Below are 22,411 nucleotides of genomic sequence, written 5' to 3'. Positions count from 1 at the left end.
CACACACACACACACACACACACACACACACACACACACACACACACACACACACACACACACACACACCACACGGGACAATTTCTCTCTTTTGGGCTGGCTGTAAATCGGTATATTTAGGAACAGACTTAATTTCCTGTGTTTGCTAAACATGTCAGACGCTTCCTTTACCATTGTGCTACTTGCTGTCACTCAATGACACAAACTGTACATTTGTGGGTGTGTGTGGGTGTGCGTTCGTGCGCGTGCGCGTGCGCGTGTGTGTGTTTGTGTGCGACAGAGAAAGAAAGGCACAGTGCCATTGTCCTATAGAGGTTTAGAGGTCACAGTGTGCTGGGTGTTTCTGTGGCATAATTCTCTGAGGTCCTGTGAGGCTAGTCTCTATATAGAGACAGTGTAACTCACCCTTATCCAGGGGCTTGTCCCGGGGAATACTGTGTGTGTGTGTGTGTGTGTGTGTGTGTGTGTGTGTGTGTGTGTGTGTGTGTGTGTGTGTGTGTGTGTGTGTGTGTGTGTGTGTGTGTGTGTGTGTGTGTGTGTGTGTGAGTGTGAGAGAGAGAGATTGTGTATTGTGTGAAATTTTCTCCAGTAACATTCCGTAGCTTTGACGGACAGCATGGGAATGAAGTGTTTCTTTCATGTGGCTAAACGTTCTGGGGTGTGTGTGTGTGTGTGTGCGTGTGTGCGTACGTACGTGCGTGTGTGTGTGTGTGTGATGAGATCCGTTCACATGGAGTGGTGTTTAGGAGCGAGATAGGAGGATACGTTTCACCCTTTTAGTGGAAAAGTGCTTTCAGCACCGCACTATTAAAGGCTATTGTTAGAGTTGGGCCTGACCCGGTCATCACATCAAACCCTGTGTGTGTGTGTGTGTGTGTGTGTGTGTGTGTGTGTGTGTGTGTGTGTGTGTGTGTGTGTGTGTGTGTGTGTGTGTGTGTGTGTGTGTGTGTGTGTGTGTGTGTGTGTGTGTATTGTCTAATAACAGGGTATTCTGCCATGGAGCTCACCTTTGCCCCTCTGGACAATTCACTCGTGGGCAGATATGCACCTACAGTATACTGTACACACACACACACACATGCATAAAGGTACATGGGTAGAGTGGTCTCGTGATGAAGACTCAAACACTCCAGCAGTGGTGGAAAGTAACTGTACTGTACTTAGTGTACCTGTAAGTACAATTCTGAGGTACTTTTACTTTACTGGAGTATTTCCAATTTTCAATAATTTTACTTCTACTCCATCTCAGAGGCAAATAATGTACTTTTACTCCACTACAACTATTTGAAAATGTTAGTTACTAGTTCCTTTGTTGATTTTGATTATCATTACGAAACGTACCTTAACCACTTCAGCCCTATTTAAACTATTTGGCTATTTGAAAATAGCCGATCTACAATCTTATGAGTACTTTTACTCTTTGGTACTTTAAGTGTAAGTGTTTCTACATTAGAGTATTGATACTTTTACTTAAGTAAAAGATGTGAGTACGTCTTCCACCACTGCACTCCAGGAGGCTGCATGGTGGAGTCGCTGTGATGCAATAATATGTGCAGTAATGACTCACTCTCAGTGGTGTAAAAAGTACTCACATTCTTTACTTAAGTAAAAGTATCAATACTGCAATATAGAAATACTCCGTTGCAAGTAAAAGTCCGGAATTCAAAATGTACTTGAGTAAAAGTACAAAAGTATGCACATCAAAATGTACTTAAAGTACCAAAAGTAAAAGTACTCATCATGCAAAATGTTCAATTTTAAGTTTTCAAATGTATGCAAATATTTAGAAAATAGCAGATCTACAAGATCTGTAGATCGTCTGTTTTGAAATGGCCGAAACGTGTAGGGCTGGCAAGGAGGGAAACAGGGTGCATGCGCACGCTGTGACCGGCAGCGAGAGATATGTTAATGTATGTAATATGTTTTCTACCTCTTGCTGTAAGCCTAATTGCCCTTTTGGGACATTAATACAGTTGAACCTTGAACCTTGAACCTTAAGTAAATGTACTTAGTTACTTTCCACCACTGCTCACTCTAAAGGTAGAGAGACAATGTGTGTTCACGCTCTCCTCAACACTTAACCACTTGAACCCTAGTGCCCCCTATTCCCGGGGGAACATTGGCCGGAAATAGCCGGATCTACAAGCTCACAACGCGTCACATACAGCTATACAGTGTGTTCATCTGTGTGTGTGTGCATTATTAGGGTATTTGTGTGTGTAAAAAGGCTGTGTTCCTCCTACTAATGACTCCTGGCCTGCTTTGCGGCTTATGGATCAGTGTGTGTTCATTAGTGATGCTGTGTATGTAGTGATGCGTGTGTGTGTGTGTGTGTGTGTGTGTGTGTGTGTGTGTGTGTGTGTGTGTGTGTGTGTGTGTGTGTGTGTGTGTGTGTGTGTGTGTGTGTGTGTGTGTGTGTGTGTGTGTGTGTGTGTGTGTGTGTATGTGCGTGTGTGTGTGTGTGCGTGTGCGGGTGGGACAGTGCTGATGGTGTTGTTGCTCTTGTTTTGACATCACCATGGAGAAGTTATTTGTGGGTAGGCACACATGCTTTTCGGTCTGCTGTGTGTGTGTGTGTGTGTGTGTGTGTGTGTGTGTGTGTGTGTGTGTGTGTGTGTGTGTGTGTGTGTGTGTGTGTGTGTGTGTGTGTGTGTGTGTGTCCGCCCGCATGTGTCATAGTCACAATCACAGTGTAAGCTGGAGAAGCTTTTTCCTGGTGACATTACAGGGACAAAAAAACAACGTATTAGCATGTCAATATACCTAAATACATACAGGCACACATGGACATTGAGACCCTGTGTTTAGTGTAAAAGGTGTGCGTGTGTGTGCTTGCGTGCGTGTGCGTGTGAACCGTGAAGAGTGCATTGGAGTGTCTAAGAGCACTTTTATTGATCTGGACTCCTCTCACTTTTCAAAGGGCTTGAGGGTAGAGAAAGCATGGGTGGGCCCCACAGAGACCCTTAGAGATGGAGGGTCCATCCAGACTACACTCAGCCCTCACAAAATGGAGGGAGGGAGGGAGGGAGGGAGGGAGAGGTCATGAGGCAGAGAGGATAAAGAGCGAAAGATTGGAATTCCGAGTTTCCACTGCATGGGTTAGATGACCGTAAGGGTGTGAGTCGGTGTGTGTCCCAGTGTGTGTACACACATGTGAGTGTGTGCGTGTGTGTGTGTGTGTGCATGCATGTGCATTGTACACACGGGTGTGCTCCTCCATACTATCTATATACTGTATATATATGCCTGTGTGTGTAGGCTTATCATTGTGTGTGTGTGTGTGTGTGTGTGTGTGTGTGTGTGTGTGTGTGTGTGTGCTCGTGCGCAGTAGCGTTGTTTAACTTGACCATCTGCCAGCTACTGTCTGAATGTTATTCCTGCAGCTACATGCTGAAATACTTCCTCTTCTCGAGGAGTGCGCTAACGTTTCCCAGCAGCGCTATGGGAAGAAAATACTACTGAGAAAAAATAAATACACTCTGTGAGTGAAATTATGGAAAGAAAAACTACGCAGTTTGAATCTTAATCCTCATCAAAGACAGTTTAGTTTAGTATGCTCTCTAAATCCTGATGTCTCTTGCTAATCTTAAAAGCACATGGGAAGATGACAGGATTGATGATGATGATGAATGGAGATGCATTTTGAACTCGCTTCACTTCCTCTAATATTTGTGCAATGCACAGCTTTCTGCAAAGCAAAATTCTCCACAGATCTCATTACACGACTGCTACTGTAGGTTGGACAAAATATTGCTTCTGTAGATGCAAGCAATGCCAAGCGTATTCATATTCTGTGGGCCTGCCCCAGTTCAACTAACTATTTGACAGAAATATCTGAAACTTATCAAAATTGATTCCATATTCCCGTAGAAAACTGACCCCCCCCCTCCCTGGTATCCTGGTGGAGGACAACCTTCCTATAACCATGCAGAGGGTTATTGCTTTCACCACACTGTTAGCCAGATGCCTTCTTCTCTTCAAATGGAACTGGAGTTCTCTAGAACTGGAGTTGTGGGGTTAAGGGGATGTGGGAAAGCGGGTGGTTAGGCAAACTGGATACAAATGTACAAACTGCTTACGGTATGTCTGACAATAACAATACATGTTTCTGCTTGTAATGTGAATAAAGACATTATAAAATAAGAAAAAATATACAGCTTATAATAATATAATAATATCTGTCATTCCTTTCCAATAATAATAATACCTCAAATTTATATAGTGCTTTCCTAAGTACTCAGTTGCTTTGCATGAGAATAAAATAAATACAAAGTAAAAAAAGTAAAAAAAAAATACAAATACAAAAATGTAAAAACAACATGGGTGCTGGGGGTTAGCTGGGGTAACGAGTCTGAAGAGGTGGGTTTTGAGGGCCGTTTTTTAAGAATGGGAGGCTGGAGGCCTCTTTGATGTGGTTAGTTAGAGAGTGTGTTCCCCATGGAGGGAGCAGCAACTACAGGTCGCTGACTACTACTCTCTCTGGTATACAGTGCTCTCTCCTGATTCTCTCTCTCTCTCTCTCTCTCTCTCTCTCTCTCTCTCTCTCTCTCTCTCTCTCTCTCTCTCTCTCTGTGTGTCTCTATCACACACATCTCCACTATTCCTCCTTATTCACACATTATTCTCTGGAACCTACAGCTTTTAATTGTGTCCCAGAGAGGGACCAGAGAGAGGGATGGAGTAGGAGGGGGATATTCCAGGGAGAGACGGGCAAGGCTGGGCACAGTTTTTGACAACACGTGGGTCCCTCCCCTGGGGGATGAAGTTACTCTCCCACGGCGCTGCCCACACCCTTGGAATAACCCTCTCAATCGGCCTCTGATTCATAATGGCGTCTTTAATAGATATTATTTTTCTTACATTCCGAGAACCTACAGAGGGAAAAAATGTAATAAAAGAGGCTCTTTTGGGGGGGTAATTACAGTGTTATCTCTGAGCCGTGGTAAGGTGCTTGGTGTGCAATGTGAGCAGATTATTAGAGGAGGCTCACTTCATTTTTCACTCTGCCTGGCTGCCTTTTCATTCCTCCATCTCCCCCGGTTTCCCCCTCCGTCTGTCTCCTTGTCCTCATCCTAACCTTCCCTCTGCCGCGTCTTCTCGCCTTTGTAATGATGTTAGTCTAATGGTTTTCTGTTTGGGAAAACACTGGCTTTATCATATTTATTTAATCACCGTTCCTGCTCTGTTTTTATTATGCCGCAGTTGGCTACCATATTAAAGCCACTATTAATAACTCGACGAATACGGATGTGGGATTTTCTTTATTTTTTTCCAATAATACCAGCAGCAAAAAATAAATAAAAGCAATCTAATAAATTTCATATGAAGTCAAATTAATGTAAACATAATTTTTGCAGGGGTGAATGAATGTAATATGTGTGTAATTTTGCTGGTCTAGTAGTTTGAAGTCATTGGCGTGTGATGAATGCCTGCAGAGGAGCGTGGTTATTACTGCGTGTGTGAGGTGATCGATTTCACAGATTGTTTTTTCGCCCCAGCACAACTTTTCTATTATTCTGCGTCAGGAGACACAATTAAACTCATCCCCGCTCTGCTCTGGTTGCCTATAGGTGTCGTCAGACCAGCTGCTGCTACTATTGGAGCTCCTGCTGGAGGAGGCGGAGCTAAGTGTGACATCACTACGCTCACTGGAGAGAACCTACTGCCTTCAGAAGCAGGACGCTGAGGTAGGACCACACACGCGCACACACACACACACACACGCACACGCACACGCACACGCACACACACATATCATGCTATACTTGTGAGGAGGACATCAACATTTTATGGCTGTGAAATTATGAATGGCATTTCGTTTTTTAACCATATCCCTAAATCTGAAAACAGCCGATCTGCAAGCTTACAACGTGTCACGCTGCGTGACACGTTGTGAAATTGTAGATCGGCTATTTTCGGTGCACAACACCGGTGCATGATTAAGTATAAATCTGGCATAACTCCAACCGTAACCCCTAAATCCTACATATAAATGTCTAATCCTAACCCCAACCTGAATCTTTTCCTTATTGTATGTCTAACCCTTTTTTCCCGCTTTTTTTCCCTTTTCCTTTACCATAAAACAACCATTTGTCTTGTGAGGTCCAGGAAAATGGCCCTGACAATGTCTATTGTTCTAATTCTACTGTACTTGCTTGGACATTTGGCTCTCACAAGTACAGTAATACAAGCACACACACACACACACACACACACACACACACACACACACACACACACACACACACGGTAAAGTACAGTACACACAACGACCGGGGAGCAAATACAGTAACTCTTTCCGTCTTTCATACACAGACACACAGGTCCTTGCCAATGTTATGTCTTCCAATAATAAACATTGTTTAAAAAGTTTCGCCCTCCCTGCCCATCCCAGAGGCAGAGGGCTCAGCAAAGGGTAGTAAATTCAGCTTTAATAGCAACCCTCTTCTTTACAGCCACTATTACTGACTAAATCCCCCAAGTATTCTCTTCATGTTTTAGCGCAGCACAGAGTTCCTTAATGGCACTATTATAGGCTTAGACTTTAATCATGCTTGTGTGTGTGTGTGTGTGTGTGTGTGTGTGTGTGTGTGTGTGTGTGTGTGTGTGTGTGTGTGTGTGTGTGTGTGTGTGTGTGTGTGTTGCAGCTGTGTGTGTCGGTGGCTTAAATGTTCTTTACTGTACGGTGCTGTGAGGAGGGTGAATGTGAAAACACAGCTGCGGTGCAGCCAGTAAAGTGTACATATTAAGCTCCGTCATAAACACATGCCCCGTCTTGAAGAGAATAATTCAATACATATTTCCTCTCTTTATGGGCATTTATTAATTATATGAGCTGTTTTGTTGCGGGTTTGAGGTATAGGATGCCATTCAGGTGTTGGATAGTGGTTGGTGTTAGTGTTACCACATCGCACTGAATCTGGAACTTATATACTATAATGGAGCAAAGTACTTTTAAACTGCATGTTCCAATGACCCAGACTCTCACGCAGTATGTTAAAAAATTAAGTGGTTTTCTTCTATTTGATAAGCGTTAAGGTAGGAATGGATAAAAAACGTAAGAGATAATATATTTGAAAGAAATACAGTACAGAATTAGATACAGTTGTCAGATCGTGTTTGATTATTCTGTGTGTGTGTGTGTGTGTGTTGTCTGTTATCAGATTTTCTAGATGCAACCCATTTAATGCGGCTTCCAGAACAGAAAAAGATTTGAGTCTAAATGTGGGTCCACATTTAGATTAACTATGTCCTTCCATGGCCGCTGTAGTTTGCCCTGACTGTCTGGGACAAAAACAAAACAAAAAACTAGCTAAAAATATACAGGGCCATTTTGCACATAGTCATGCACTGGTCTTGCATGAGCACACACACGCACGTGTGCTCGCGCACGCATAGACACACGCGCGCGCGCGCGCATGCACACGCACACACACAAGTACACAGGCACGCACTTACATGCAAGCACCTTGGCTGAAGCCAATGGTCCAGCCCTAATGTTAGTAATCTTATTCAGACAAGGTTAATCACTAACTTCCCCCCTTATAAATGTGGCCATTTATTCTCCCTCTCCCACTCCGTCTCTCTGTTTGTCTCCTTCTGATTCCATCTGGGGTGTGAAGTAACTACATGAAGTACATTACTCAATACTGTACTTAAGTAACATTTTGAGGTATTTTTTACTTTATTGGAGTATTTCCAATTTTCAGTACTTTTACTTCTACTCCACTACATCTCAAAAGCAAATATTATTAATATATGTACTTTTACAATTAAAAAAAAAACTTTAGTTACTAGTTACTTTTGATTATTATTACAAAACACACATTAACCACTTTAAACACACTTAACACTTCATATACATTTCGCCTTCGTACTTTTACTCAAGTCAATTTTGAATTCCGGACTTTTACTTGTATTTCTACACTGCCGTATTGATATTTTTACTTAAGTAAAAAATGTAGAGTGCTTTTTCCACCACTGGATTCCGTTCACCTCCTGGCCCACTTCGTAAGCTTTACTTTGCACATTACCGCATGCCTCTGGGAAGATGGATGATGAATTTGTTTGAAAGTCTTGGCATATACAGGCCTGAGAGCAGGACGGGCCCAATAGACCCTGACTGTTTACATCTTGGAAATGGGCTGTCCAGAGTGGACCAAAATGTAATTACTGGAATATGTTACAGTTAGTGCCTGGCATTTAACAATGTATGTCAAGTTCAACTCAATAGTATGACGCCCCAAAAGATACAAGCTGGAACCTACGTGACTGTTTTGAGGTAGGATAGCTTATATTAACCTACAACTGTGTGAAAAAATATGTGAATTATTATTAACCCATTGAATCCGGGAACGCATGTCTGTCATTCTTTGGCTATTCAAAAATAGCAGATATACAAGCTCATAGCGCTGCACCGAGTGCTGCACTATGAGTTTGTAGATCTGCTATTTTTGAAAAATCGTGAAAATGTGTGCAAATCTTTGAATATGTATTTTTTTAAAAGCCAACATTTGTAAAATATTTAGCACCAGGGACGCCCCAGAAGCAAAGATTTGAGTTACAAATGTTCGCTTAAAAAACATATATACTCAAAGATTTGCACAACTTTTCCCGATTTTTCAGGAATAGCAGATCTACAAGCTCATAGCGTGGCACTCGGTGCTGCGCTATGAGCTTGTAGATCTGCTATTTTTGATGCGTCCCCGGATTAAATGGGTTAATATCTCCTGACTTTAGAAGGTACTCACTTTAACGTCTTCGCTTTCATCAGTTGTGATGTAATGCAGATTGTATACAGTAGCTAATGAAGTATTGTGAGTTAAATCCTATAATCCACTTAAGATTGTTAACTTCTAGTTTAGTAAACAGTGTGTGTGGGTGTGTGTGTGTGTGTGTGTGTGTGTGTGTGTGTGTGTGTGTGTGTGTGTGTGTGTGTGTGTGTGTGTGTGTGTGTGTGTGTGTGTGTGTGTGTGTGTGTGTGTGTGTGTGTGTGTGTGTGTGTGTGTGTGTGTGAGTGTGTGTGATAGCGAAAGGAAACATGTGAATGACCATGAATATATGTGCAGTGGGGGGGGGCTGCTCTGTGAACATTGTGAGTGACCATGAATACATGACTGTGTGCGTCTGTGCCTGCGTGCATGTCTGTCTGCGTGCATGCATGTGTGTGTGTGCACACCTGTCTGTCTGTCTGTCTGTCTGTCTGTTTGCGAGCAGGAGCATATGTTTGCATGTATGAGAGTAAGAGTGCGTGACTTTGGCTGAATTCCCTTCATGTGAGTCTCATGTGATGTGTGTGCATGTGTGCGCACACATATTTGTATAGGCATGGAAGTGCATGAATGTATGCATTTTTTTGGCGTGCATATTGTGTGTGTGTGTGTGTGTGTGTGTGTGTGTGTGTGTGTGTGTGTGTGTGTGCACTCCGAGGCCATCTGTCGGTCAAGCACACTGGACACATTGTGCCAGCATGGCCCCTTGCTGCCTAGGTCAGGTTTACCCCTCCAATCACTGTAAACTCCACAGGGCCACATCAAGCAGGTCCTGCAACACAGGACCACCCCCCCCCCCCCCACCCCCCATGTTTTCACTCAACACTAGATATCTTAGCTGAAAAGAGCCGATGTACAAGCTCAAAGCGCGACTCATTGTGAGCTTGCAGATCTGCCATATTTTCGCTGAATGTTAGCCACAGAATAGGGATGCAAGGTTCAAGTGGTTAAGTTCTACGTCTGCAGTCTGCTTTTCACTCCTTTCTCTCGCAGCAGGTTTAGGTTTGCCTATTGTACCACGCTTGTGCTGTAGGACCTACCTATATCATGTTAGCACGTAGTAGCTAACATGTTATGTTAGCTACGTAACACACATTATGTTGCACGTCAGATTTAGCACGTGTGAATGTACATATTTGTTGCATTGCTGTGCAATACGTGCATGCTTGTAGGTGTGTGTTGGGGGGTGAGGGGGTTATGGGGTGATGGTGTGCGTGCAGTGATAAATGGAGGAATGTCCCTGTGTAATTGTGTGTGTGTGTGTGTGTGTGTGTGTGTGTGTGTGTGTGCCTAGAGAGGGAGAGAGAGGGAGAGAGAGGCCCAGGAAGGGAAGACAGGCAGAGTATAGAGGGGTGTAAAGGAGAGGGGCACCAGGCAGCTGCTCCAGCCGCCCCAGGGCTCTCCCCAGGAATGTAACCCAGTGCAAAGAACAGCTGCTGGGGCTACATGGGCCAGAAGAGCAGGGCTGGTGCTGGAGGGTGCAGATAGAGACACACACGCGCGCACGCACGCGCCCACACACATGCATGCTTGCGCACGCACGCATGCACGTACACACGTACACACACACACACACACACACACACACACACACACACACACACACACACACACACACAGAAGAGAATATCACGGTAAATCACATTACCACACAGAGTACCGTTTTAGAGTTACATTATTAAACAAAGTGGAACAGGTACTTTTCTTTCATGCAATGCATGCGTCATTATTCAGATTGTAAAGTGTGGGTGTGTGTGTGTGTGTGTGTGTGTGTGTGTGTGTGTGTGTGTGTGTGTGTGTGTGTGTGTGTGTGTGTGTGTGTGTGTGTGTGTGTGTGTGTGTGTGTGTGTGTGTGTATGTGTTTAAACAAACGGCGTTCCAGAGAGACAGAGAATTAGATAGATGGATAGATAGATAGATAGATACAGATAGATAGATAGATATATATATAGATAGGTAGGTAGGTAGGTCACCTTCTCCTCTCTGCATGTTGCAGCCTGTAACACAAGCAGATTTCATAATCAGGAGCCAGATAGCGGTGAGGAGAGAGAGAGAGGAGAAAAGGAAGCTCTTCAGAGGCCAATTAAAACAAATGTTTATTTAGCAGTCTGCGGAGGTGATGGCTGTATCCAGATGAGTCTGTTGTCACCAGAGCATTGCTCGACCTCCGTTCCAAGGCAGCATACACAGGTGGTGGGCAGAGCATACACACACAGGACAGTACAGAACACCCTTAACCACTTAACCCATTAAGACCTGAGGCCCATTCTACAAATGTCTTCTTCTAAATCCTAACAGTTTTCTGAAAACACTTATGTTGCTATAATATCAGTGGTTCTCAAATTTCTTCATGCCAAAATGATATGTATTTGGCCGCGGACCCCCATCTCAAAACATTTTGTTCCAGGGACCCCCGAGAAGCAGATTTACAAATGTTCGCTTAATAAATATAAATATAATATATTCAAAGGCCAAATACAGTATCAATTCGGGTGACCTTGACATGTGTGACTGAGAACCACTGCTCTAATGGACATGTAACATAAAGTTGATAATAAACAAAGAAGAGTTATTATTTAATCACAAGCTCTTTTTAATACTAAAAAAGCAGACAGACACACTTAACCACTTTCACTTTGAAACTTTTTCAAAGAATAGCTGAAAAAAGCAGATCTACAAGCTCACAATGTGAGATTACACATCGGCAAAGCACTGTTGTTCGGTGAAGTAGGGCATTACTTTATGATTTTTTTAAATATGGAGATGCAAGGTTTTGCAACAATATGTGGACATAGATTATACAGGAGCTAGAAACAGTGGTTCTCAAAGTGGGGTCTGGGGACGCCCAGGGGTCCTTGAGGTGGTTCCAAGGGGTCCCCAGCTAAATGAGTTAATATGGCATCAACATCAGTTTAACCACTTTAACCCTATATACTGTATCGACAAGCTCACGACGAGTCACAATGTGATGCGTTGTGAGCTTGTCGATCAGCTATTTTCATAGTATAGAATCTTTAAAAGATTTGAAAAGTTTGGAATATTTTTTGAAACATTACAACACAAATCTAGTATCAGGTTCTCTGGCCGAGAATATTTTCAAATGGGGGTCCGCTGCCAAAAACATATTAATTTGGGGGTCCTTGACATGAACCATGCAGTCAGTATAAAAACTTTTTTTTTCTCCACTGCTGACCTTCTTTCCTTGTCTCTTTTTTCTCTAACAAACACTCATACAAGAGTGCAGCTGAATGTACAAACATAAAGTTGTGTTCTCATGCGCACACACACACACACACACACACACACACACACACACACACACACACACACACACACACACACACACACACACACACACACACACACACACACAGATGAGGAGGGATGATGGGTGAGGCAGGGACAGAACCAGTCTCTGATCTCTCCAGTAACCGCGGCAACAGAGCTGCTATTGATCCTCTGGGAGAAAGGCCAGGCATCAGCTTACACACACACACACACACACACGCACGCGCACACGCACACGCACACGCATTCACAGCAACACACGTACAAAGCAAAAATATTTCCACTTTTATCGAATTATCCTAGTGGAAGTCTCCCTTTATAAATGTTAACAGAAAAATCCAGCCAGAAACTGAATTTAGTCTTCTGCCTTTGGTAAAAGTATTTCCACTGAGTGTGGAATGGCTACAGGCTGTGTTTCTCTATGTCATGGCTGATTAGAGTGTTCTCCTTCTGCCAATGGATGTACTTCATGTGTATGGACTGCATTGCCCAGCATCATAGCATGACGTGCTGTATTTAAACACTTATCTAGACTTAGACAACTGGACCTGAGTTGGCTCTGTACTTCACCGCTTTTTTCTGTCTACAGTTTCTACACTTTAGACGGAAAAAAGCATAAAAAAGTACATTTTGACTTGCCCATTGGTGTGCCTTGGGCACAAACAGTTTGAAAACCACTGGTATAGAGTGCATTGCCAAGCAACTTAGCATGGTTTTACAACCATTCTCCCAAGAAGGGCCTGCACTACTATCAAACTGACAGCACCCTCTATTTTGAACCAGTTGTAATACATTATGTTAATTGTATGGTTTTGAGATACATCTGGGAGCTAGTAATCTGTGGAACTATTTATTTTATTTTATTTATTTATTGAATTACCAGGGACAATGCACATTTATCAACATTTTGTTTTAACATCAACTAACAACAAATGGAGCGATACAAAAGATTATTTGATGCATCCTGGCAAAATATGTGCTTTCTTTTGGAATGCTTAGTTTAGGCTGTGTGTTTTGTCATGTGATTCATGGTATTTCTGTGTGTGTGTGTGTGTGTGTGTGTGTGTGTGTGTGTGTGTGTGTGTGTGTGTGTGTGTGTGTGTGTGTGTGTGTGTGTGTGTGTGTGTGTGTGTGTGTGTGTGTGTGTGTGTGTGTGTGTGTGTGTGTGCAGGTCAGGCATCGCTGGTGTGAGCTTGTGGTCAAACATGGCCTCTCTCAGGCCTACAGAGATGTGGAGCACTTCCTGGTTCATGATCAGGTAAAACCATATACAGTATTGTACATTGTCGTATGGCACTGTCGTGTGCCGATGTGACGCGTTGTCAGCTTTTGTTTTACTATTAGTATAATTTAATAATAATAACAATATCAAAAATGTATCTAGCGCTTTTCTAAGTACCCTAAGACGCTTTACATGGAAGAGAAAACAACAAAAGAAAATCAACTTTATTTGGAAAAACACTAAGAAAAGGCTAAGACTAAGGAATAAAATCAATAAAAATAGTGTAAAATCAGTGGATCAGTGAAACAGGATGTTGTGCATTTTGCTGGGGAAAGCCTTATGGAAGAGGTGAGTTTTGAGAGCTGTTTTGGAGGGTGGGGGCTTAAAATTAAAATGCACTGTTGAACCCTTGTTGAGAGTGTGTGTGTGTGTGTGTGTGTGTGTGTGTGTGTGTGTGTGTGCGTGTGTGTGCGTGTGCGTGTGTGTGCGCGCGTGTGCGTACCCGTACCCCAGGCTATGGGTGTGTATCTGTATGGAGAGCTGATGGTGCAGGAAGACCCCGACCAGCAGGCTCTAGCCCGTCGTTGCCTCTCATTGGTCCGGGAGGAAATGGACCAATCAGCACGGAGGGTGGTGGAGGAGATGGTCCTATGACGTTACAGGTAATCTCTCACCTCCTGTTGATTCATTGGCAAAAACAGGACTCCTACAGTACAACATATTTTACTCTAGTTTAATTTAATACCACAGTGAAAACATTTGTCACTTTTATCTAGCTTTTCAGTCATTATTATTGATAAAATCCCATTGTGTTTTATGTCAACGGTCCACTGTTAGAATGTGTAAGGGCAACGTGGGAAGGACTCGTTTTTATAGTCTGTCATATGACGGTGTTGCATGCCAAAAATAGCCGATGTACAAGCACTGTGAGCCTGTAGATCTGCTAGTTTCGGCAAGGCGACCAGTTTCTGCACCAGTAACTCTCAAAGATGATTTAGAAAACACGATCTACTCCGTGCATTCATCTGGTCCATATCTGGAGCTGTACGGCTCCATTCGCAGCAAAGTGACTTTGTGGTGTTTAGACTGGCGAGTTTCACATCGCAGTCTTCTGGGACGGAAATAATGAACCGCTGCCATGAAGTATTAGACCAGCGAAAGCTGCAGTGGATTTGATACATATATTTAGCCCATTAAAACCGGGAAAGCATCTGTGTCATTTTAGATTTTAGCCTTGGCTGTTCAAAAATAGCAGATATACAAGCTCACAGCGCGTCACTTCGTGCCGCGCTGCAAGCTTGTATATCTGCTATTTTTGAACATTTTTTAAAAGAATCTTGCAAGTGCGAGAACTACTGATATAGAAGGCATTTTGCCTCAGGTCTTAAGGGGTTAGAGGAAATCCTACGTGGGCACCGCTTTACGACTCAGTAACATAATAGGCAAATTGAGATGGCAATTTGAAATGGCCCCAAATGCTATTCATCGTCTGTTCATCCTTTTTGTACCGTAACACTTCCCGTTTTGTGAAACACAATCTCCCCAGACTGTGGATGTGTTGGCCCACAGTGTTGCTCTGAGATGGCCCCTGTGAAAAGAACGCATTGTGTTGGATCAATCCTGATTCCATCTGCGCCAACGGAACGGTCCACCCTCAAGTCACTTGGCTACCTAGACCGTACATTCCTTCCTGAGCCCACTGTGTGTGTGTGTGTGTGTGTGTGCGTGCGCGCACAAGTGCATGTATATGTGTGTGTGGACTCAGAATGGGGCCTTTTCCGTGGTTTCACAGCAACGCTGTCAGGATGTGTTTGTCAGAGGAGGAATTTGGGAATGTACTCCTCAAACAAACGAGAGAGGGAGTGGGGGGGGGGGGGGGCTAGGGAGAGAGAGAGGGAGATTGAGAGAGAGAGAGAACGGGTCAGTGAACGTTTTCCGAGGGGCTCAAGAGACACTGGTGATTTTCACACTGTTTACCCTGAAATTCCTCCTCTGCATATGTGGCGTGCATGGGGAGTGTGCGTGCGCACGCATGTGCGTAACCGCACTGTCACCCACAGGGCTTTTGGGCTTTTCAAAACAGTGAGGGGTTTATTTGTTACTTCCCCCCCGAATGAAGGGAGGAGAAAGATTTATAGTTCAGACAGACCGAAAGAAAGACAGAAAGAAAAAGCAAAGGGAGGAACGGAGAGGAAGGGAGAGGAGGGGAGGAATGGAGTGAAAACAGGTCACTGTTTGGCATCGATCGTTTTTTTTATTGGCGCCACGTCATTGCAGGAAGACTTCAGCTCTGTGTGACAAACGCAGGCAGTTAAAGCCATCTAGTCGTGACAATTTACGCTACATGTTGGCATTTACCCCGATATTAACTTGAAACGATGTATTAGCATGCTAGTTGCCGGAAAATGAGCATAAGAAATATGCAATCTCTCCACGGAACTGATAAGCCTCATTGAAATGTAAAACAATTCTATTGCAGTGGCAGGCTTCCATGATATCTTCCTTCTTTCCCTTTTGAAGCATTCCTTCTTTTTTTTTTTGCAAGGCAAAATTTGTCAACTGTCACACTGCGAGATCACATTTAATGTGATCTGCAGGACAGTTGACGGCTGAAACGCCAGCTGCGTTCGCTTCTGCCTGTTCTCTATCTCACTTTGCATCACCTTATCGCCTGAACAGGAGCCGTTGTATAATTCTATGTGACCTTACCTGTGGGTCCTTGCCCAGTCAACCCGGTCTTTGAAAAAACTCTATCGCTGTCATCATCTGTGCTCCCAGCCAGTGTGTGGTTGGTCCACGGCCCCCGTATTCCTCAAAGCCCCCTTGCGACCTTGTGAGATGACAGATGATGGCTGTGTGGGTGGGTGCTGCTAAATACTCGTCCGCAGCAACCTGGGTGACTTACAGTCCTAAGTCTTTTATCGGACTGTGACCGAGTTACGAGACGAGTATTTATCTTCACACGCACACACACACACACACACACACACACACACACACACACACACACACACACACACACACACACACACACACACACAAACACACATAAACGTGAGCATGCGGAAAGACAGCTTTATGCATTGGTACAGAATGCTTTCTAAAGCAAGCACTCAGTTTATGGCTCATTCCTGATAAATCTCTTTCTTTTTCTCCCTTACATGCACAAACACACTTTTTTACACGCACACAGTTTGTGTCCACGGATGTCGATGTCATCATCACTCACTCCTCCGCTACACCACCCTGCAGAGTTTTTTTTTTACAACTCGTGAGGAAATAAAATGGGAAGAGCTGACATAGAGGACAATGGAATAGAGCCATTTAGAGATCCGTCTGCTATCTCTTGCCTTTTGTTTCCAGCGGGCTCAAACTGAGCGGGCCTCTGTAAACATCCATGGATCTTGCAGGTCTACTCGGCCCAGGGCCCAAATCGCGCCCCAATTAAAATGATGGATGAACCCTCACCCCTCTGCCTTTTTCACATTGCACTGTGTGGAGATGGATTTATGTTGCACTCCCCCACTTCGTGTTCCCGCTGATAGTACCCTCTCGAGCAGAGCACGTGCGCACGCACACACGCACACACACACACACACACACACACGCACACACACACACACACACACACACGCACACACACACACACACACACACACACAGACAGCATCCACAGCGCACAGAACAGTAGGATTAGCCATAGGGTTTTAACCGAGAACAACATGTGTGCTCGCGCACTTGCTGCATTTTTCTTTTTTCAAAGGAGAAGGGTGGTCTCTCCTCATCTTTCTCCCTCCCTCGTTCTTTTCCTCCCCCCTGGTACATGCCTCTGGAATCCCTCTTGATCCGCTTAATGAGGGGCATATCGCCGGTGTAGCCGAGCGTGGCGAATAGCAGAGGGGTGAACCGTAGAGGGAGTGAGACGGAGGAGTGGAGCAAAGAAGGGGTGAGAGGGGAAGAGGGAGCGAGATGGAGAGAGGGAAAGAGGGAGTAGATGGAGAGAGGGAAAGGTGGCGTAAGATAGAGGGGAGGAAAGAGGGAGTGGGACGATAGGAGGAAAGAGACAGTGAGACGGAGAGGGAAAAAGGGAGTGAGATGACAGAGGGAAAGAGGGTGAGATGGAAAGGAGGAAAAAGGGAGTGAGATGGAAAGGAGGAGTGATGATCTTGTCCTTTCATGCCAGCATTCTGAAGGTTCCTGGTGTGCTGACGGAGAGGCAGAATAAAAGGACAGAGAGACAGATAAAGATCGAGCTGGGAAGAGTAAGGGACGGTGGGAGGGGTGATGAGACGGTGCATGGGAGAGGATGAGAGAGAAGGAGTGATGAAACTTCTCCAACTCTGCCGTTCAGATTTCAAACGCAAAGACTTGGAGAATGACAGTGAACAACTTGTAGTGCGAGAACGTTACAGATCTGTTCAGGTTCCTGGCCTCTGGGCCTGGTCTTGTGGGGCTAGTGTGGGTTAGCGACAGCCTGGGGAGAGGCTGCGGAACTTACAGACGGCGAGAGAGAAGATCTTGTTCTTTCATGTCGGGGTTGTGAGGGTTCCTGGCGTGCTGATTTGTGACTTATGATAAAATCACATTGCCAGGGATTACCACACAGCCCAGACCCAGCCTGCTGCCATGGCAACCAGGGGCCCTCACACTCTCTCTCACACACACACACACACACACACACACACACACACACACACACACACACACACACACACACACACACACACACACACACACACACACACACACACACGCGCCCGCACACGCACACCCCAGAAAACTAAAGAAGACATGATTACCTAAGCTTTTGTGTGTGTGTGTGTGTGTGTGTGTGTGTGTGTGTGTGTGTGTGTGTGTGTGTGTGTGAGGCCCACTTTGAGTGAAGTTGATGGTTTGGAAATATTGAACAGAATGTGGATGAAGCACATGCCGTGTGTGTGTGTGTGTGTGTGTGTGTGTGTGTGTGTGTGTGTGTGTGTGTGTGTGTGTGTGTGTGTGTGTGTGTGTGTGTGTGTGTGTGTGTGTGTGTGTGTGTGTGTGTGTGTGTGTGTGTGTGTGTGTGAATGTACGATAGGTGTGTGTGTGTGTGTGTGTGTGTGTGTGTGTGTGTGTGTGTGCATGGCATGCGTGCATGTATTCTGGATGGATGTGTGTGTGTGTGTGTGTGTGCGCGCGTGCGTGCGTCTAGCCAGACCGGTAGTCTCTCTCCATGCAGGTACAGAGCTTAGCTGATTGGTGAACAGTGATTGATCTCCTCTTTGTTCACAGTGGCTAAGTTCTGCACCTGAGGAGAGCATGACCCACACAACCAGGAAGTGACTGAATGAATGAATGAAGATATGGGTTCCATCTAGCTCTGTCCTGCTATAGTTAGAGAGAGAGTGTGTGTGTGTGTGTGTGTGTGTGTGTGTGTGTGTGTGTGTGTGTGTGTGTGTGTGTGTGTGTGTGTGTGTGTGTGTGTGTGTGTGTGTGTGTGTGTGTGTGTGTGTGTGAAAACTGTAGTCCTATTTTCCGCAGCTCTGCTATCTGGACAAATCTGCAGAATGTCCTCCATTTCTCTCTTTCCTCCCAAGTCGGCACCACCTTCTTCTTCTGCCCCCCCCCCCCCCCCCCCCCCAGCTTCCTATTTGCCCCCCATCTCCACCCTTCTCCTCTCCTTCCCCTCTGTCTCCCCTCTCCACCCTCGGCTCTGTGCGTCCGCCACTTCCTCTGTTTGTGTAAACAGAATACTCCTATTTGTCCGCCTCCTGTCTCCTGTCTTCTCTCCCCTATCTCTCTCTCTCATCCCCCTTTGTTTTCTCCCCCCTCCTCCGGTCTGTCTCCTGCTTCAACCCACCCCACCCCACCCCCCCAAGACCCTCACCCTGTCTCTGACACTGAAGTCTCCCGCTCAGAGACCCCCTGTTGCACGTCTGACATGTTGGGCGATGTTACTAATGAGTCTGGGCGCTATGCTCCCATGCTTCGCCTTGCCTGACGTTCTTTCACTCTTTCACGTCTCTGCGGTTGCGTTGAGAATCCTTCTGGTTTTGTAACGGTTTGCCAAATGCGTCAACATTTTTGCCAGTTGAAATTAACATAGTTTTTGGTCATACGACGCAGTTATTCAACCGAGTATAATTTCAAGCTGCAACCTGTACGATTTATGTATGTCGTACACTTCCTGACTATCTATCAACCCGGTGTTTAGGTAGATCGATACCGTCTATTTTCCCTATTTAAAAAAAGAATAATCGTTCATTAATCGTCATCGAGGAAAAAGTTGTAAATAACCGTGATACTGATCTGAAGCCCAGCCCCATGGTGTGGTAGTATAACAGCTGCCAATAAGGTAACGTGCAGTATATACTCCGTATTGCTGGCCAAAAGGTGAGACCAATACCTCAAGAGACTTTCTGACCGTAGTTCCAATACTAATGAGGCCTGGGAGACCCGGGCACTGTTAGTGCAGCTGACAGCTACGCCAACAGTGTCACCATCATCATCATCATCATCATTATCATTCTCTCCACCTAGCTCTCCATCATTCCCTTGCCAGAGCCACTCTAGCACAGAGCTGCAACATTTGGGCTCAGGGAAGGCTTTGACAAGCAGAGAGTCAGCAAGTCAGCACTTGGTATCAGTCTGAAAACACTTCCCAAAGTTCTCAAAAGTTCTCAAACATTTTCATGTCAAGGAAGGACCCCCCAAAATGAACATGTATTCTGTGCCGTGAAAAGATACAGTAGTGTGCCAGGGTAAACATTTCAACATTAGTCAATTTCAATATTTTTCAAAATTGTTCAATTCTATAAGCTTCTATAAGCAACGTGTCGCATTGCGACACATTGTGAGCTTGTATATCGGCTACTTTTTAATTAGCCAAAATAAAGTACGGTTAAGGTGGTTAAACCGATTGTGATGCTATATCAACACATTTTACAGGGGACCCCTGGGGGTCCCCAGACCCCACTTTGAGAACCGCTGGTGTAGAGAGCAGCAAGTCAGCACTTGGTATCAGTCTGAAAAAAAGTGAAACTGTTTTAGAGAGCCTGAAGCTAGAACTCAGGGTCTTCAAATGAGATGTATTGATGTCTGATCTAATCTCCACCGGTAGTTAGATACTAGATGGATAGATACCTTTATTGATCCCGTGGGGGAAATTCAGAGACAGCACAGAAGTTTAAGTTACAGATACAGGGCATTCAAAGTACAGTAACATACATTCATAGGAAGAGTAAATTCACAACAAAGACACCATCTATTGTTAGTAAAAAAGTATACAAACCCGTATACACCCTATAACAGGGGTCTTCAACAGGGGGGGGCCGCTAAATCTTTGTGTGATAGGATTTTTTTTAATGACGTCAACCCAACCCATTTAGACCTGAGGCGAATTCTACAAATGCCTTCTCAGTGGTTCTCAAACTTTTTCATGCCAAGGAGGACCCCCAAATTGATATATGATTTTGGCCGCGGACTCCCCTCATCTGAAAATATTTTGTGCCAGGGACCCCCAGAAGAGAAGATTTGTGTAAAAAAAAAAACACTTTCAAGATTTTCCTAAAATGTTCAAAAAATAGCAGATGTACAAGCTTGTAGATCTGCTATTTTTTAATAGCTAACACTAAAATCTAAAATGACACAAATGCTTTCCCGGTTTTAATGTGTTAAAAAGACCATGTGTGTACTGTGTCTTCAGGTTGTCTGACAACCTTCTGAGCAATGTCAGCATACAGTAAAATCCTCAGCGTTCATTTAACATCAGTCCATTTGGTCCACGGTGCCATTTGGGTCCATTTCTTTACAGTCTCACAGAGTTATAATGAACACAGGACTAGTATACAGGTGTATCATGTTACGGTACGTTTTAACAGCGGGCGACTCTCGGGCGATCGCCGGGCAACGTCATTATATGTCTATGAGAGCCGGCAACTACTGGAGATTGGGCGAAGTGGGCGGGGGGGGGGGCGATGAAAGATGGATTTTCTTTATCTTTTGGACGATGTCGCCCGCCGATCGCCCGTGAGTCGCCCGCTGTTAAAACGTACTGTCAGTCACCAGCATGATGATCCATTCATCTACCTGAAAGGGCTCTTGAAGCGGAATACATTTTAAACTAATTAAACCCTACTTTATTGACCGGAGCTCTCCAGGGGCCTATATCAAATATATTTGCCGAAAACGGCCAATCTACAAGCTCACGGTGCGTCGCAACACGACACGTATTGAGCTTGTAAATCTTCTACTTCTCACCGAATATTCGCCCCCAGAATGGGTTCAAGTGGTTAAACTTAGATTTATTTATTTCATACAGATAATGGTAAACAACTATCTCCAGAAAACACCATTAAAGAAATACCTTCCCTCACTCAATTATGGACAAACCCACCTGTCAACCATCAGCCAAGTTGTCAACAACACTGCATCATCTTGGACAGAATCCGGAATCAGGGCACAAAAGATGATTGACACTAACAAGGCTGTGGTAACTGAAGCATAAAAAAAGGACTTTTCTATAACCTCCTCAGTGACATTGAGTATACTATAGTATAGGGCATTGTATTACACTGCGTGTAGTTCCAAAGCTTTTACAGCTGCTTAATTGTAATGTTAAAGTCAGATGGTCTGAAATAATAGCTCCCTAATCGAAAGTGACAGATGGTTGAGGCTGTGTTTTAAAATCAGTCATTTTAGACTTTTGGCATATCTGAACCTTTGCAGTGAAGGAGGTATTATGGTCTTCTATATTCATGGCGACAAAATGGCGACTAAGCGAGGACAGATGTGTGAATTAGAAATGAGGGCCATGTGGAGCCTGCCAGTTTGAGGTCCTATATTTAGGGGCTGTTAAAAGAGTAATGACCATCAAAGGCCTGTAATAGAGAGGAATTACCATTACAGCCCATATCGAAAAGGTGATTTATTATACTCTAATGGGAGGGAAATGTTCCCTGCACATCAAAGGACAAAGCAACTTTGTATAAAAGACACCAAAAATAAACTCGTCCCCTCCCCCACACTGCCCATAATGTTAAGTGTATTCTGAGGAACAGTTCCGGGGTTTGAATTAAATGATATGCCGGTAATGCTTTTGGATTCCGGGAGTTGTAATATTCATGCATGCTTCTAGTGGGAAATAGTCCAATGC

At 44.4% G+C, this 22,411-nt stretch overlaps 1 protein-coding gene across 3 annotated transcripts in view; it reads left to right on the top strand.

Moving 5' to 3' along the window:
- The window catches only part of aopep (aminopeptidase O (putative)), a gene marked incomplete at its 5' end in the record, with an annotated part of 111,666 nt that overhangs the window by 82,723 nt on the left and 6,532 nt on the right, over nucleotides 1–22,411 (top strand). For 2 of the 3 annotated variants that reach the window (XM_084055884.1, XM_084055885.1), the window contains 3 exons: nucleotides 5,571–5,687; nucleotides 13,231–13,317; nucleotides 13,795–13,943. In XM_084055884.1, the coding sequence (XP_083912010.1) occupies nucleotides 5,571–5,687; nucleotides 13,231–13,317; nucleotides 13,795–13,935 (345 nt within the window). In that variant the 3' untranslated portion in view covers nucleotides 13,936–13,943. The remainder of the gene's footprint in view (nucleotides 1–5,570; nucleotides 5,688–13,230; nucleotides 13,318–13,794; nucleotides 13,944–22,411) is intronic. The other variant, XM_084055886.1, reaches the window with a different exon arrangement.

Source organism: Gymnoscopelus microlampas (genome assembly GCF_963454915.1).
Source record: "Gymnoscopelus microlampas genome assembly, chromosome: 4".
Taxonomy (NCBI): Eukaryota; Metazoa; Chordata; class Actinopteri; order Myctophiformes; family Myctophidae; genus Gymnoscopelus; species Gymnoscopelus microlampas.
Note: the sequence above shows the minus strand (reverse complement) of the source record. Positions and strands in the feature narration are given on the sequence as shown.